Source organism: Neomonachus schauinslandi, chromosome 8, assembly GCF_002201575.2.
Source record: "Neomonachus schauinslandi chromosome 8, ASM220157v2, whole genome shotgun sequence".
Taxonomy (NCBI): domain Eukaryota; kingdom Metazoa; phylum Chordata; class Mammalia; order Carnivora; family Phocidae; genus Neomonachus; species Neomonachus schauinslandi.
Window position 1 is genome coordinate 113,003,521 of NC_058410.1, and position 16,640 is coordinate 113,020,160.

A 16,640-nucleotide genomic window follows, 5' to 3' on the forward strand; every position below is an offset into this window, starting at 1 on the left:
CCCTGGATCTGAATCCTCAAAACCAAACTTTTCATTATGGAAAAATTCTAAATACATGCAGAAGTAGAGAGAAGGTATAACGAACCCTCAAGCACCCTTCACCCAGATTTAACAGTTAACCAACTCCTGGCCAGTCTTGTTCCATGCACGCTCTCTTTCATCCAATTGTTTTGAAGCAAATCACAGACATCATATTTTATCCCCCTAATACTTAAGGATATAGCTCTAAAATAGCAGGACTTTCTCTTTGTAAAATATAACCACAATACTGTAATTACACCTAAACATCGAATAGTTCCTTGATACCAAATATCTAGTCAGTGTTCCAATTTCCCCAGTTGTCTTATAAAGTTGTTTAATTGGCTTATTTGAATCAGGAATCCAGGCAAGATCCATATATTGCGACTGGTCGATTTGTCCCTTAATTCTCTTTTCATCTGTTGATTCCTCCAAAGCTCGTGAGGGCTTGCTAAAACAGAGTCCTGCTCCCCACCAAGGGATTCTGACACACGAGATCTGTGGGGGGCCTGGACTTCTCACAGGTTCCCCCGGACTGGCTTTTGCTGGCTGCATCCCCCAGCTCTCAATGAACATGTTCCTCTGTCCCCTGTATTTCCTATAAACAACTGGGAGATAGCTCAGAAAGCTCAGTTGGATTCAGGTTCAAGTATTTGGCAAGACAGTATCATGGGTGATGTTTTGTTCTTCCTCAGAGATGCACAATATCTCTTTGGCTCTCTTCTTTGTCAAATAAGCCTTAACCCTACCTCTGACACTGAATTTGAGCAAGAAACACAGCGAGACTCTATTCCACTGGACTCAGGTGGGCCCAGGGGCAGGGTTTGGGGAGGAAATAAGTAATTGTCACCATGTGTCCACACAGAACATAGTCCCTTCAGAGAGCTTTCACACTGCCTACCTCTTATGCTCACAACAATCCTTTGTGGGGAGGCCGTGGCTGGCATGACTATCCCTGTTTTCCAGAACTGGAAGAAGATGAGTGACTTTACTAAGGCCACGTGTCTGGCAAGCTGTGGGGCTGGGGTGGAGGCCAGATTCTTCCCTGTCCAGGTAACTCCCCTGGTGCTCTTCCTCTTCCAGGACCCAGATCAACTTCACAGTGGCCATCGATTTCACAGCCTCCAATGGTGAGTGGGGGGATGGGCAGAGGAGCTGAAGTGGGGCTGGGGGCTGGAAAAGGGAGGGCTTTTCAAAACTGTGGTAGTTGGCTCTAGCTGGGAACCAGCTCGCCCATATTCTCCAGCCTCATCTTCACTGAAAAGGAGGTACTTAGGCTTGGAGAGCCAAAGGGATAACCAAGATGGTGAAGGTATCCCCAGACTGGACCGTGGTCGCTAACAAATCTGGGCTCTGGGCCCATGGAGAGAGCTGGAGAAAAGATGTTTCCTCACAGGATCAAATCTCACATCCTCTGCTCAGCCCAACCCCCAGGCTGGAGGGGAGCTCTTTGGTCCTCATTGAGGGCAGGAACCCCAGTTTCCAGCCTTGCCGGGGCTTCCCCAGCTCCATTCCCATCACTGACCTTCTCCACGGTGGGCTGCCTGAGTCACCACGAGCGACCAGTGCCCAATTTTACACTGTTAAAAAAGTCACCACCTCCCTTGGAGTCTAGACCCCCGTTAGCAGTGCTCTGTGCTCTCTCCCCTGCCTGTCAGAGCAGCCCCGGTTTGGGACTCGTCCGGTGGGCCCCAGCGTCCTAGAGTGGTAAGATTCAGAGCTGGGACGGGAGTTGTAAGAATCCCACCTGCTCCATCCTCACAACAATCCCATGAGGTGGGACTGTTACCCCCACTCCACACACGAGAAACTGAGGCTGAGAGGTAAGGAGCTATGGAAGAGCGTACCGCTGGTAGCCGGTAGAGACAGGATCTTCTCGTTGGCAGTCTGTGACGTAATGCCCTTGATGATTCAATAAGTAAAATGTGGGCAATTGCCAGTCGTGACGAGGGCTACGGCGGGCGGGGGGGGGGGGCACTTAAGCCAGCAAGAGGGATAGGGAGTATTGGGGGAGGCTGTGATTTTCAGGAGGCCGCTCAGGGAAGACCACACCGGGAAGGGGACACTTGAGTAGAGGGAGCAAGCCACGTGTACCTCTGCGGTAAAGTGTCCCAGAGCGGAGGGATATGCCACTGCGGAGGCCCTGAGGTGGGGATGGCAAGGGGGCCAGGCCTGAGTGAGTGAGGGGAGGGGATGGCAAGAGGCAAGGAGGGAGGTCACTGGAAGCCAGACCCTGTGGGGCCTGTACCTGCTGCTCCCCGCCCCCCCCCCCCCCCGCATAAGGACTGTGGGTCTGGTTCCGGGCCAAATGGGACCCTTTGGAGCAGAGAAGAGGCATGGCCTTAGCTGCCTGAGCTTTCACAGGCTCCTCTGGCCGGACTCCAGGCACAAGGGCGGAAGCCGACTGATGGTCTGGGTTGCTGCTTTCCTGCAGACAAGGGGAGGGGGCTGTCACAGAGGAGGGGAGAAGGAGGTGAGCTGCTGCATATATTTTGAAGGTTTAGCAACCAGGATATACTGAAGGATTGAAGGTGTGGCAAGAGAGAAAGAAAGGAATCAAGGATAAAGAAAATTAGGGGTGCCCTCGGGTACCCAATTCTGCATTCTGAGCCTGCGGTGCTTGGAGTGTGGAGACCAGCAAATGTTCCCGTGTCTCGTGTCGCAGGGAACCCGTCGCAGTCCACGTCCCTGCACTACATGAGCCCCTACCAGCTGAATGCCTATGCGCTGGCGCTGACTGCCGTCGGGGAGATCATCCAGCACTACGACAGTGACAAGATGTTTCCCGCCCTAGGCTTCGGGGCCAAGCTGCCCCCTGACGGAAGGGTGTCCCACGAGTTCCCGCTGGTAGGAGGTCCTGGGAGCGCGGGCTGAGGGCTGACCAGGCTCGGGGCGTGGTGACAAGCCCAGGGTCGGGGGCATTTCCCATCCTCCCCGCCCCGGGACAGATGGTGCAGCCTTTGAGGGTGGGGTGGGTAGGCTGCCTGCTGTGTTTGGGAGGAGGGAGCTTATATCAGGGCCTCCAGAAGCCCACTCCCCACCTTGCTCACCAGCACCTCCTCTCCATGTCTGATGCCACCCACAGTGGGCTCTGGCCTCCTTTTCCTGACAAGACCCAGGAGAGGTGGAGTGGAGACATGGTTGAACTACCCCTCCACCCCAAGGCCCCAGAAATAAGGGTAAAGGGGTGTGCGCTGGGACTAGGCAACTGCAGGTCATCCCAGGAGCAACCTGAGTTGGTGCTGAGACGGGGGCCCTGTGGAAATGCCACCTCCTCTCCCTCCCTCCCACAAGCTGGGGACGCTCCATCGTGCCAGGCACGATGCTGGGCACCGGACACAGGAGGACAGATCAACTGCTAGTCCTTCCAGAGCTGCTCCGCCCCGGCAGTCATTTGAGGCTGTGGTGGTTTGCTCAAGGTTCCCTGAGGGAAGCAGCCAGGCCTTTCCAGGGGCCTGTCCGAGCAGGTCCAGAGAGTGGGGCAAGGAGCGGGTTTGGGCCCTGCTCACCCAGAGCATGAGCTGCCCCGGGGACTCCCTCCCCTGCCCCTACCCCCGACCAGAGAAGAGTCGAGGAGATCCCAGGCCCGCTGGCCTTCCCCACACTGGCTGCCCCCCCCGCCCCCGCAGAGCCCCCAGCTGCCCTCCCTCCGCCTCCTCCCTCCTTACTGGGCTCAGCCTCCCTATCCCCGGTGCCCGCAGAATGGCAACCAGGAGAACCCCTCCTGCTGTGGCATCGACGGCATCCTGGAAGCCTACCACCACAGCCTGCGCACTGTGCAGCTCTACGGCCCCACCAACTTCGCCCCTGTGGTCACCCATGTGGCCAGGTGAGTGCCGGGGCCGCTACATGCGCATCCCAGTGGCTCACACAGCGTTCCCGTCCACGCCTGTCCTCTCGGGAAGGTGGCGGTGGGGTGGGGGGGCGTCTCTTCCATTGACTCGCCTTCCAGGGAGCCCTGACCCTAAAGAGATACCCCTCCCCAAAGTGTTGTGGGCGGGGAGGGGTGCAGAGCAGGCCAGGCAGACTGCAGCCCCCGCCCCCTCCCCCAGGACTGCGGCCGCAGTGCAGGACGGCTCCCAGTACTCGGTGCTGCTCATCATCACGGACGGGGTCATCTCAGACATGGCGCAGACCAAGGAGGCTATCGTCAATGTGAGCTGGGGGTGGGGGGCATGCCTTCCCACTTCTTTAGGGAAGCCCTTGGGACGAGCCTTCCTGGACAGTGGGGTTTAGGGGGTGTAGGGGTCCCACTGATGAGCTCTGTACCCACCCTGGGTGGTCTACTCCCTCCTGACGCTTATGGCCCCCTCATTAACCCATCTCTAGGACCGCTGCCCCAGACCCCAGCCCAGCCTGGCCAGGGCGAAGTAGGAGCCCAGAGTCGGGGAGGCCCAGGAACTTGGCTTCCCCTACTGGATGGTCTCCTTGTATAACGGGCTCCAGCCCCAGCTCGCACTTCTGGATGCCCACATAAAATGTGTCCCACTTGATGGAGGCCCAGGGACAGAGAGGGGATGGGGGTGTCTCAGAGAAGCCTACCTGTGACCCATTTCCCCCTCCTGACCCTCTCTTCCTCTCTGGGGCCCCATGGCTGTTTCCCTTGGTCCGTGCCCCTCCCCCTCTCCCCTTTCCTGTGTCTCTCTGTGTGTCTCCATCCTTCTGTCTTCCATTTCTTCTCTTTCTTCCATTGACCCACCCCTTTCTGTCCCTACCCCTGATCTCCCAGGCTGCCAAACTCCCCATGTCCATCATCATCATCGGCGTGGGCCAGGCGGAGTTCGACGGTAAGTCCCCATCCCCCAGATGTTTCCCCAGAGGCCTCAGGCCCTTGGGAATGACCCTTCCCCAAAGAGTGAGAGCTCATGGGTGGGTGTGACCGTCTGGGTGAGCAGGCAGGGTGTAAGGGTGTGTTTGTTTGCACAGGGAAGGGTGTGTCAGGGTGTGCACCCATACCCATATCCCAAGGCTGTGGGGAGGAGGCCCGCCCCTCCTCCCTCCTCCAACCCTGGTTGCCTGCGGAGGGTGGGGAAGCTGGAGCACTGGGCTAGAAGTCAGAGACTCACCATGTTGGGCTCCTCCTGTCTCCTGGCCTCAGTCTCCTCATCTCTAACGTGGGGGTCTGGTCTGACGGTCTCTGTCCTGGATTGGCCTGGGATTAGAGGACAAGTCCACTGTCCTGCCAGGCCCAGGTGCCCACCATTAATTCAGCCCACCCCCAATGCCTCTCCTCACACAGCCATGGTGGAGCTGGATGGTGATGACGTGCGGATCTCCTCACGGGGGAAGCTGGCAGAGCGGGACATTGTCCAGGTGAAGCCCAAATCCTGCCTGCCCCAAGGAAAATGCCAGAGCCCCTCTAGCCAGGCTGACCTCATACCCGCTTTTAGAGACTTCTCTGGAAAGGGGCCTTGGAGGGAGCCCCAGAGTGGCCTGGCCACCAAAGAAGGGAACAGGAATCAGTCCTTGGGTAACACTTCTCCCCCCGGTTGAACCCCTCCCTACCATGTGTGAGACTCTCCCCGCCAATGTTGTTGCCCTGACCAGAATGCTCTGCCAAGATCTCCCTGAGCCGCCAAGCCTCCATGGTCTCCTGCAGAGCACTTATGCCCCAATACTTGCACTTTCCAGTGTCTTCTGCAGGGCTGCCTTCCCAGAGAGACGGCAAACCCCCTGGAGGTGGAGGAGGTGTCTTTATGGCCGTAACCCTCTCCAGGAACAGGCATTGCCTGGTTCATTGGATCTGTGTCTTAACATCTTACGTAGGATGGCACATGTAGTGAGCTGACAGGTGTTGGTCCTCAGGGCGTCCCTGCCCAGTCAAGTCTCAATGCACCTTAGTAAGCACTCCTGTCTCTGAACCTCCTGCAGTGTTCAGGAGATTGGGAATAAAGACTGGCATCCCCCAGAACCCCTGGGTGGGGGAGGGGTCATTCCAAGGTTGGAGACCAAAGTTAGGAGGCTAGACCCCAGAGCAGGGGCAGTCTGGGAGGGGGGACCCATGTATGGAAAGGCCTGGAGGCAGGAGTGAGCTGAGGCACTCAAGGGGTTGGGAGGGTCACCCCCTGGGAGGAAGCCAGAGACGCCCGACTTTAGGTTTTGGCCCAGAGACGGAGGAGGAGAAGCAGAGCAAAGGAGACAGAGAGGTTGGGGGAGATGGGAAGGCCGGTTTCCCAGAAGCCAGGGGGTTCATCCAGCATTTTCCTAGCGCTGGCTGAGTCCCTGTGCTTGGTGCCAAGACTTCAGAGCTTAAGAGCTCCTGTTCAGGGGTGCATCCTGGCATGGGATAGGTGATCTGTAAGTATCTGTTGAGCCAATGAGAGAACAGCCTCTCAGTATTCACCAGCAGGCGGAGGGGCTGAGTGGAGAGGGCAGAGGCTGGGGAGGCGTGGGACAGGGTCCCGGGGCTGGAGACTGGGGGGAGCTGGGGTCCAGCTAGAGACCCGGCCTGACCGTGCCTTTCCTTTGGCCAGTTTGTGCCCTTCAGGGACTACGTGGACCGCACGGGCAACCACGTGCTGAGCATGGCACGCCTGGCCCGCGATGTGCTAGCCGAGATCCCTGACCAGCTGGTGTCCTACATGAAGGCACAGGGCATCCGCCCGCGCCCCCCGCCTGCGGCCCCGGAGCCCTCACCCCCACGGTCCCCAGCCCGCACCCCCCCTGCCTCCCCCCTGCACACACACATCTGAGCACTCTTCCTGAAGGCCCCTGGCCTGTGGCGGGCGGCTCCCTGGGTGGGGCAGTGGAAGCACAGCTGGGGTCCCCAGCCCCCCTTAAAATATGCCATGCCTAGCCTTTGTGTGTGCCTTTTGTGTGTGCCTGGGAGGCCAGCGGGGGCCAGGGCCTCTGAAGACTCCTCTCTCATTTCCTGGCCTCAGGGCCCAAACCCGGGGAATTGGAGGGTATGGGTGGTGGAGATGAGGTTCCGGGCCCCTGCCCTTTTTATGTCCCCCTGACACCTGGTTCTAGCCCAGCCAGGAAGGGGTTAATGGTCAGGAGGATTGGGGTCCCCCTCAGCCCACCTGGGCAATCCCATCTGCTCCTCTGTGGCCCTGAAGCCTGAGCTGGGCCTCTCTCCTCCAGGGCCCTAGGCCCTCCCCTCCTCCTGTGCAGTCTACTCCTACACCTGGACCCTGGCCCTCCTCCCCCCCAGTATCTCCCCCATCCCTATTTCCAGTGAACCCTGTGAGGCTGATGGGTCTGCAGGGATGCCCGAACATGTGGCCCCTCCCAGGACACTTGCATGCCACGGGTGCCCAGTGGACCCATGAAGGGGAGGCTGTGTGGGGAGGCCATAGGCCACATAATGGGCTAGGAATGGGGGCTTTTCAGTCACAGAGTCCTTTCTGGTGCCTCTCAGGCCCAGAATGACACTGGTTTTAGATACACAGATCCACAGGCCTCTCCCTGGTGTGGGCCCACAGGCACCTTACAGTTGACTCCTGGCTCCAGGCATCCCCTTCTCCTGCGGCCCAGGGCCCTTGGAGCCCAGTCCTCTGCTGCCCCCCTGGAGGCCTTGGAAGGAATAGTCCAGCCCCAGCACTCCCACACTGCCCCTCTCTCCCACAGGGATAGGAGATGGGAGTCCTGAGTTCAAGCCCTGCGTACAGCCCCTGCCTGTGGGAACCCAAGGAAGGCCCTTCTGCCTTCTGGGACTCAGAAGGAGGGCAAGAGGGTTGACCAGATGGTCCCAGGTTTACCTTCAGCTCTGGTGTCCTGAGAGTCCATTCACGCCATGCCCAGCTTCCCCCATCCCACTCCTCAGCAGTGTGACCCCTTACTCCAGGCCGTCTTGGCTCTTAAGGTCACCCTGTTCCATCCTGTCACCTCAAGTCCACCCTAGTCCTTCAGCCTTGGGCTCTGATGTCTGAGCCCAAGCCCCTGCCTCTGCTGTGGGGAAGGTGAGAAGGGTGATCTCACCCCCCGGCCCACCGAGCTGCCCAGCCTTTACCCACATGGGGAGCAAGTCGTGCATGTCAGCCCCTCCCGCAGCATGGGGCTCCTCAGCCCACTCCACATCCCATGTCTGGGTGGACACCAGGCCCCCTCCCTGTCCGCTGCCCCACACCACTTCCCTTCCTGTCATGCATGATGGTGGTGTTTCTACGCTGTCTGGTCCTGTGCCCGTCTCTGAGGCAGTCTCTTTGTGGAATTTGCCTTAAACTGAAGTAAACTTGGTTCTTTTAGTAAAATTCCTTGTTTTCCTTTCTCCTGTGGAAAATAGCAAATGTGTTGCTGTTTGACAGGCTCCGGGTTCTCCTCACTCTCTCTCTCTCCCATTTTTTTGTTCGATAAGGATTTCCTGAGCAACTACGATGTACCAGGGCCTGTGCTGGTGACCCGGGATGCAGCAATGAACAAAACGCAGGCCCTGTCCCCACACAGAGCTTACAACAGACACACAAATAAGACAGGGGAAAACCCAGTAAGCACACAAACAAATAGGGATAACCTAATTTCAGGTGGTGGTAAGAGTTACAAAGACAAATAACAGAGAAGAAGGGGCTGGAGAGGGACAGGGTGGTATTTTAGATGAGGTGGTCACGGAGGGCCTCTTTGAGGAGGCAAAGGTTGAGATGAGCCCTAAGGAAATGAGAGAAGGAGGCATGCTGGTATCCAGGGCAGGAGGGCTCCAAGTAGAAGGAACAGTGAGTGCAAAGGCCCTGAGGTAGGAGCATACTTCATGTCAAGGACAGCAGGGAGGCTTGTGCTGTTGGAGCTGTGTTAAGAGGGGCGGGGTGGGGGGATAATTCAGGAGATGAGATCAGGGAGGTGAAGAATCCAGAATGCATAGAGCCCTGTAGGCCATGGTAAGGGCTTCAGCGTTACTCCGAGTGAAACGGAGCCAGCTAGGAGGTGAGAGAGGTAAGTAACATGATCAGATTATTCTCGAAAACAAGTGGGTCACTTTATTGCATTTGATCACTCATTGACTCATCGCTCCACAAGTATTTACCGAGCACCAGTGCCAGGCCCTGCTCAGGTTTGAAGGCACTGATTCACACATGGTTGCACCCTCTGAGAGTGACCCCTACTTTGGAGCAGTGAGCAAGGAAATCCTACGACCCTGGGCTACCGATGCCAAGCCCGTGGGAGGGGCCAGGGTCTGTGGGCACCAAAGGGGCGCTCCTGGCACAGCCTGGATGACTCACAGGCCATGCGCCCGGGATGAGTTCCTGCTCCTGTGTTCGATGGGACCGTTCCTCTTTCCTTGCAGGATTAGCGTGTGGCCACACTGCAGGGCCTTGAGATATGCCCACATGAAGTGTGTGATGTGCACAGACAGGAGGCACTTGAGCACAATAAACACCACCTCTCTCCTCCTGGTCCCTCTTCATATATAAGTCACTGTGGCCATCAGAGCCCAGGATCACAGGGAAAGGGGACTTCTCCCTCCTCTGGGCAAGCTCACGGTCAGATTAGCCCTCCAGCCAGCCATTCCCAATCTGCACATCACAAGAAATTTGGTACTAATTATACCAAAGTTTGGGACTTATTTACTTCTTATGATTTTATAGTAAATTAGAGCTGATTCATGGCTGTCCCTATAATTACATACCCCCCTGACTTGCATTCCGATACGCTTTGAGTGAGAACTGGGTGGGGTCATAGCTTGGGAACAGGAAAGTTCCCAGAACCAGTAACCCATTTTGCCTCCCCTTGGGCACCTGTGGGAAAGCGTCGAGAGGAGATGCCCACCTGGCAGGGGAATCAAGTCTCAGAGCCGCTGCTGAGTGCATCTTTATTGTGCTTGATGCTGTGGCTTCTCTCCTGGCTTATTTCTCAAGGTGTGTTCCACAGAACACTGGTTCTCTTGCATGGATTTTGGGAGCCCATCTCAGAGAACCCCAATGGCCTTTAGGGTATTCAAGGCTCTGATAAGTCCTGCAGCAAAGAGACTGGTTTAACTTGGTTCAACCCATTGTTTCCAAAGATTTTTGACCGTGGGGACAGTGTGTGTGTGTGCGCGTTTAGCTGTAACACTGTTACCAAGCAGGACATGTTGTCTTGGGACTTTAAGTAAAGACAATCTCCCTGGTTCCCAGGCTAACACAGATTCTGAGGCCTGCTCCCAGGAGGCCAGAGGGAGGGCCTGGAGTTTGGGAACTTCTCAGAGGAGATGGGGTAGGAGAGGTGGAGACCTTCAGTTGCTCTGGAAAGAAGGAAGGGGCGTGCCACACTGGGAAGAGTAACCACAGAGAGGAAAGGAGGGCGTTCAGAAATTCACAGCTCCAAGGTTGACTTTGTATTCCCTTGTTGGGCTGAGAGGTATGTGTGTGACTGAGCCAGGGGAGGGCAGGCAAAGAAGGGAGAGGTCCCTGAAAGGCTCTCCTGGCCTCTGGGCCCCCACCCCAGCTGCAGCGGTCTCCTCCCCTCACCCCCATTCGCTCCCCAGGCCTTCAGGATTAAGGACCTGGGCTGTCATTCTCTGGGTCATTCCTCTACACACTTCTCTGCCTTTGGAATCCCTTTACCGACCTCTTGTGTCCTCACCTCAAATGTTCCTGAATTAATAAAAATAAAATGATGATAATAGTAAGAGTAATGACCAACACTCAAATGCACTTACGAAGCAGCAGGCATTCTTCTAAACACATTATATGTGTTACGTTTATCTTTATAACAACCCTATGAAGAAGGTGTGATCATTATCCCATTTTCCAGATGAGAGAAGAGTCATAGAGAGGTGAAGGGACTTGTTCAAGGTCATACAACTAGGAAGTGGTAGAATCTATAAGGATCTGAGTCCCAAGGTGGAATGGGAGCATCAATCTAGTTGCCATTTTAGTTGCTGTGTCACCTTGGCTGGGCCACCTGCCCTCTCTGGATCTCAGTCTCCCCACTGGTAAAATGGAGGGGACAGGCTCTAGCGTCCCTAAGGGTCTTCCCACCTCTCTTGACTCTCAGCCCTCTCTCCCATCAGCCTATCTTCTCAGACCCCCGCCAGACCCCGCAGGCCTCCTGGGGCCCTTTCCTGGAGGGGCTGGATGCCCCGGCCACACCCCCAGGGTGCCTGGCTGCCACTGGCCTTCGGAAGAGATCCCTGAGCCCCACCTGGAAGTGGCGGAGAGGTAGAAGCAGAGGTTGGGGCTGATGGCACAATTGGAGTAGGACAGGATGGTACAGAGGCTGGATGCCACGAAAGCCACCAGCATGGCAGGGAGGCCACCCACGGCTGCCACATAGCCCAGCATGGAGCAGGGCCCCCACATCAGCACAAAGACCACCAGCACCACAAGGATGAGCCCTGTGTTCTCCTGGTGCTCCTGGATGCTCTCCCCTCTGGGGCCACGAGGCTGTGTCCACATGCGCCAGCCCACGTGGCTGAAAGAGCAGCCCAGCCCGCACATACAAGGCAGGAAGGCCAGGCTCCCAGCAGGGGTAAGTAGCAGGAGGTCTGGGCAGGGCTCGGACGCAGGCCCCGATTCCAGCTGCCCCCTCCTGCACCACCACCCTTTGGAACAGCCAGGTGGGCAACGACACGGCGAGGCCCAGGACCCACATGGCCCCACAGAGCAGCAGGCGGGCGCCCCGGCCAGCCGGGAGGGCCACATCAGCCGGGCCACCGCCACGTGGTGCAGAAAAGCCGTGGCCACCATGCTGTAGAAGGTGCAGAACGTGGTGGCGCTGTTGGTGGCCCGGCTGGTGATGCAGATGACAGGGCCCAGCCACCAGTCGGGCCGCAGGAAGCTCAGCGGCAGCACGGGTACCACGCAGGCCAGGAAGAGCAGGTCGGACAGCGCGATGTTCACCATGAGGCTGGTGGTCAGGGCGCGGAGTGGCCGGGAGGCGCCTGAGCTCAGGGCCGCCAGCAGCAGCATCAGCCCGTTGGCCCGCAGCCCCGCCAGCAGGATGAGGCCGCAGAGCTGGCAAAGAGCCGTCGGGGCAGTTGCTCGGGCACGGCTGTGAGCCCGGCGGCGGTGAATGTGGCCTTGGGCTCCTCCCCCGCTCCATGCTCCCGCTCCGGACACACAAGGACAGTGTGGAAACCAGCCCGAGGCCACCTCCCTCTTTCCCTGGAGAGCCCCCCTCCTTTCACAGCCCCCTGCATCCAGTGGGGGCCCTTGCTGGGAGTCAGTCACGTGAGACCTCACAACAACCCGACAGGACGGCCTTGGTCAGCGCCCCAGGTTCGAATCCAGACTAGGCTACTTAGGAGCTCCGTGACTTTGGGAAAGTTACCCAGTTTCCCCACCTCAGTTTCCTCAACTGTGAAGAAGAAAGGAAATAAAATAAAACAGATGTCAACATAACTGCTACAAAAGGGTGAGGTGCAGGTAATTTTCATTTTCTTCTTTGTAGTTTATTTCTACAATTTCTGCAGGGAGAAGAAATTGAATTTGGGATGTGTGTGTGTATTTTTTAGATTAATTTATTATTTATTAATTTAGAGAGTTGGGGGAGGGGCAGAGGGAGAGAAGCAGACGCCCTGCTGAGTGCAGAGCCCGATGTGGGCTTGATCTCAAGACTCAGAGATCGTGACCTGAGCCGAAATCCAGAGTCGGACGCTCAACCGACTGAGCCACCCAGGTGCCCTATATATATATATATATATGTATTTTTTTTAAAAAAAGAAAACCTTGCCTGCCTATGAAACAGGCAGATATTAATTTGAGGTTCAGCAAGAAGATGGATATGCAGGGGCTTTGAGAAGGTGTGAAGCCCCTGTCAGGGGTTCCCAAGCTTGTCTGCACAGTGGGATCACCTGGGGAGTTTCAAAAATACTAATCCACAGGTCCCACGCTAGGGACGGGATTTAGCTGGTCTGGGCTTTGGCATTTTCGAAAGATCCCAGAGGACTCTCCAGGGCAGAGCAGCTTGCCCTCTCCAGCTGTGCTGTGCTGGCTAGCTGGCAGGGGCTGGGGGAAGAGCCGCACCCCAGCTTCCTCCTCACCCTCACTCCATCCTACATGCTGAGGACATGGGGAGCCCCCGATTGAGAGGGGTCAGGCTGAGAAATGGGGTCTAGACATCCCCGAGTCAGCCCAGGGGCCAGTATCTCCACCTGCCACCTCACAAACCAGGCCAGAATCCCTAGCTTTCCTGGGACGAGACTTGCCCATTAACTCAATAAATAAATATTTATATAAATATTTACCTTCCTATAAGAAGCCCCCTAACTTCGTGGTGAAGCTTGTGGCTGCTGGGGCCTGGGTTCAAAGCCCCGCTGTACCACTTTCTAGCTGCGTTGACTGTGGACAAGCTACTTATCCTCTGTGCCTCATTTTCCTCATCTGTAAAGTGGGGATAAGCAAGCCCCATCTCCTAAGGTTGATGTGAGGATTAAATGGGGTAGGACAAGTTAGGTGCTCAGAATAGTGCCTGGCACGAAGTAGATGCTTTATAAATGTGGGCTGTTAGGTCCTGCCCACCCTCAGCTCCAAAAAGCTCTCTCCCCTAACGCCTCTGTCCAGGCTCCATTTTGTCCCCCTGCCCTCCCCTTCTCATTCCACATCCTGAGCCCCATCAGCCCAGTCTGGCCTTCCTTTTCTTAATCAGCCTCAAGCTAAGGTGTGACCAGAGCCCCCTTGGCAGACATGCCCTGAGAACTCACCACTTGCCTGGAAGTTCACTCTGAAATCTACCTTGGGTCCCTCCTGCTGCTCTCACGTGCATCGTGCTGCTCTGAGGTTCCCGGGCCCTGCTTGCTGACTTGGGGGCCTCTGACACCAAGCAGGGCTGGAGGCCCCTCCACAGCTCTGCTCTGCGCAGAAGCTGGATCTTGCCAGAGATAGCTAAGAGACGGTTCTGGGCAGGTGTGCGGTCCCTTCTCACACCCCACCTCTAGGGAACCTGAGCCGGCTGCCCACAGCTGAGGCAGAGCTGAGATGGGAGGGGCAGGCCCGGGGGACCCCTTCAGGTTCCCCGAAGGACATGGGGGGGCTCTATCCGCTCTACTGGCTCCCCCAGGAATCACACCCTGCTTACCTGCCTCATTAACTCGCTGGGCCTACAGGGCAGAGATGTTGGGGCCTGCCAGGTCCCCAGACCCCAGAGAGAGCCATTAGCAACAGCAGGACCGGCCCCCCCACCCCCGCCCGTGGCCAGGCATCACTCACTCCAGCCCACCTCTCCCTGTCTGTCTGCCTGTCTGTCTTAGAACCTACTACAGCCTAGAAACTGCTCAGAGCAAGGGGAGGCTTGTGGGCTGACAGAGAGGATCCAGGAAGGGAGAAGGTAAGAAAGAATCCGTGAGGGAGGCCTGTAAGAGAACTAGCTGATCACGAAATCATCCTGCATATTGACTAGAGGCTGAATGGGGCCCATTAGGGCATCTGATCCAACCTCAGGCTTCTGACGCCTGAATCTTTTCTACCTTGCCTCTTGGCAAAGTGTCACCCGACTTCCCCTTGTATGCCGCTAACGACAAAGAGCTCACTGCTGCAGAGGTGTCCCTTTCGGAACTGAGCAGGGGGGTAGGGGCAAAGACTGGAGACTGATTAAGCCATTCGGAAGGCTCTGTCTTCTACTTCCTGCCCTCTCTCTCTCCTGCAGTCTCTTGCTCTGTACCTCTTTCTCTCAAACTGTCTCTGCTTGTCTCTCTGTGAAACTGGGGTTTCCTCTGATTCCCCAGTACTGAGTGATTACTTGTCAGAGTCCTGCACGCACCGGGCTGCAGGACGTGGCGAGCATCATTGTGGTTAACAGTAGGATGACAGGGACAATAGTTGCAGCAAATGTACATGACAGAAGACAGTCCAACAATGAGGGGCCATCTCTCAAAGCAGCCTCCTTAAGGGCACTGAGGACCCCAGCCCGGCTTATAATGGGCAGCCACCTTCCAGGAGGCGAATGGTAGGCGGTTCTGGGAACTCCAACCAAAGCTCCAAAGGGGAGCCCACGAGTGATCTGAATCTAGTTTCTCCGCTGCTCCGCAGGCCCCCCCCAACCACCCCCCAGCCACACCTCAGGGCAGAGGGCTGCACCAGGCAACATCACGACATTAGAGCAGGGTCTTGGGGAAAGGGAGTGGGGTCGGGGCTCAGGGAGACAGGGGTAATAGGGCCTATCAGGGGCCATCGAAACACTGCTCTTCCTCAGGAATCAGATTCTGCTCGGAAGAAACTTGATGCTCGCAAACAGGTGGTGAGTGAGACAACGTTCACGAGCTTCGCAGGCACGGAACAGTGGGACTGCTTTAATAAAGCGTCTCATAATGAACAGGTTGCAGCACTTGGTAATCAGCCCCAAAGCAAGCTCCTCGGAAAGTTTCTTTCCCTCCCTCCCTGTGACACTTAGTTATATTTCGCATTATGTAAGGAATACCCAGGCGTTGCAGAAGATCTAGAAATACAAATACATATAAAAAGAGCAATAACACCCCCACACATTCACCCTATGATTTTACCCCACAGAGATGTGTGGCCAATAATATGGTGTGTTTTCCTTAATTCATTTTTGACTTTTTCTTTCTTTTGAAAGTTTTCACCACCACCACCGCTACCCACCACCCCCTCAAATCCTTCAGCGTGCAAAGGGCAGCCTTAGCACAGCCCCTGCCCTGGGATCCAAGTCCTGACCCGAGGGGGATTGTCCTGAACTTCCAAGCTGGCCATCTCTGTCATGGCTGCATCCTGGCAAGGTGGGACAGGAAACCCCAGGGGTGGCTGTCCCCCCACCCCTGGCTGGGCTGGAGGGTCAGAAGCAGCATTCAGCTCTCTTCTGTGGCCTCTTGGGGGTCACCTCCACCAGTGAGTCCTTCAGGCGGTCCTCCTGCATCTTGAGGGCCCTGTATGATGACACCAGACATCAGTCCTCTGTCTCCCCTTCCAAGGGAAGCAGGGAGGGGCCCGCGGGTGCAGCTGTGGGGCTGGGGGATTGCGCCCCCCCGAGCTTCCTCTCTTCCCACTTCCCCTGCCCTTGCGCTGCATCCTACACAGCACCCGAAAAATGGGGCCATGGAGACTTTGGTCTTCTGTCTCTTTCCTAGCATTCTTTCTAGCCTCCTGTGCGCCAGACACTGTGCAAGGGACTCTGAATAGGACAACGAAGCCGGCATGTCCTTGCCTCGAGAGATGAGGGGTCAGAGAGAGAAGGGGCCATCAGAACCCAGGAATGAGGAAGCACACAGAGGGACGTGTCCTCGACGGTCGTCGAAGGAGGAAGGAGGCCGTGTCAGAGCTGAGACCAAGCAGTGGAGAAGCGTTCGCTAGCAGCAAGGGGAGGTGCATTCCCGGCAGAGGGCAAAGCCTCAGTGAGAGACAGAGAGCTTGGGGGTTGGGGAAATAAAAGAAGCTCATTCATTCATTCACTCATGATATATTTACTGAGTGCGGACCACTGTGCCGCCGAATCACAAAGCCTAAAGACTGGCCAGAAAGAAGCCTCGAGGCTACAGGGGTTCAGGGCCCCGGGGGCCTGGAAGCCACATTCAGGAACTTGGGCTTTTGTCCTGAAGCAAAGGGACGCTGTTGAGCAGTTGTCCATCAGAGGACATCACGGAGTGACCAGGTGAGCCGTTTCGCAGACTCACCCTGGCTGCCTTGTCACAGAAGGGGCTTCCAGGTCATCTAGCCTAGGACCCCTTCCACCTTACTCATTTCCTTCATTCATTGGGCTCCCGGTATGTGCCAGGCCCTGGGTGTGCCGGGAGGGGGCTGGACAAAACAGACCCGGCC

The 16,640-nt window shown here is 56.7% G+C and overlaps 3 protein-coding genes across 4 annotated transcripts in view; 1 reads left to right on the forward strand and 2 right to left on the reverse strand.

Moving 5' to 3' along the window:
* The window catches only part of CPNE5 (copine 5), an 86,768-nt gene extending 80,058 nt beyond the window's left edge, over positions 1-6,710 (forward strand). For both annotated transcript variants that reach the window (XM_044917427.1, XM_021684609.1), the window contains 7 exons: positions 1,102-1,148; positions 2,684-2,865; positions 3,720-3,847; positions 4,071-4,173; positions 4,748-4,805; positions 5,258-5,331; positions 6,492-6,710. In XM_044917427.1, coding sequence (XP_044773362.1) covers positions 1,102-1,148; positions 2,684-2,865; positions 3,720-3,847; positions 4,071-4,173; positions 4,748-4,805; positions 5,258-5,331; positions 6,492-6,710 — 811 coding nt within the window. The remainder of the gene's footprint in view (positions 1-1,101; positions 1,149-2,683; positions 2,866-3,719; positions 3,848-4,070; positions 4,174-4,747; positions 4,806-5,257; positions 5,332-6,491) is intronic.
* A 4,108-nt stretch (positions 6,711-10,818) lies between these two features.
* LOC110575652 (C3a anaphylatoxin chemotactic receptor-like) lies at positions 10,819-15,587 on the reverse strand. Its single transcript, XM_021684642.2, is given in 6 exon segments — positions 10,819-10,864; positions 11,077-11,444; positions 11,446-11,579; positions 11,582-11,890; positions 11,893-11,983; positions 15,543-15,587. Coding segments are annotated over 6 exon segments (993 nt in total).
* RAB44 (RAB44, member RAS oncogene family) overlaps positions 15,543-16,640 on the reverse strand; it is a 28,737-nt gene continuing 27,639 nt past the window's right edge. The window contains 1 exon segment of the mRNA XM_021684608.1: positions 15,543-15,751. Within this exon segment, the coding sequence (XP_021540283.1) occupies positions 15,661-15,751 (91 nt within the window). The 3' untranslated portion in view covers positions 15,543-15,660.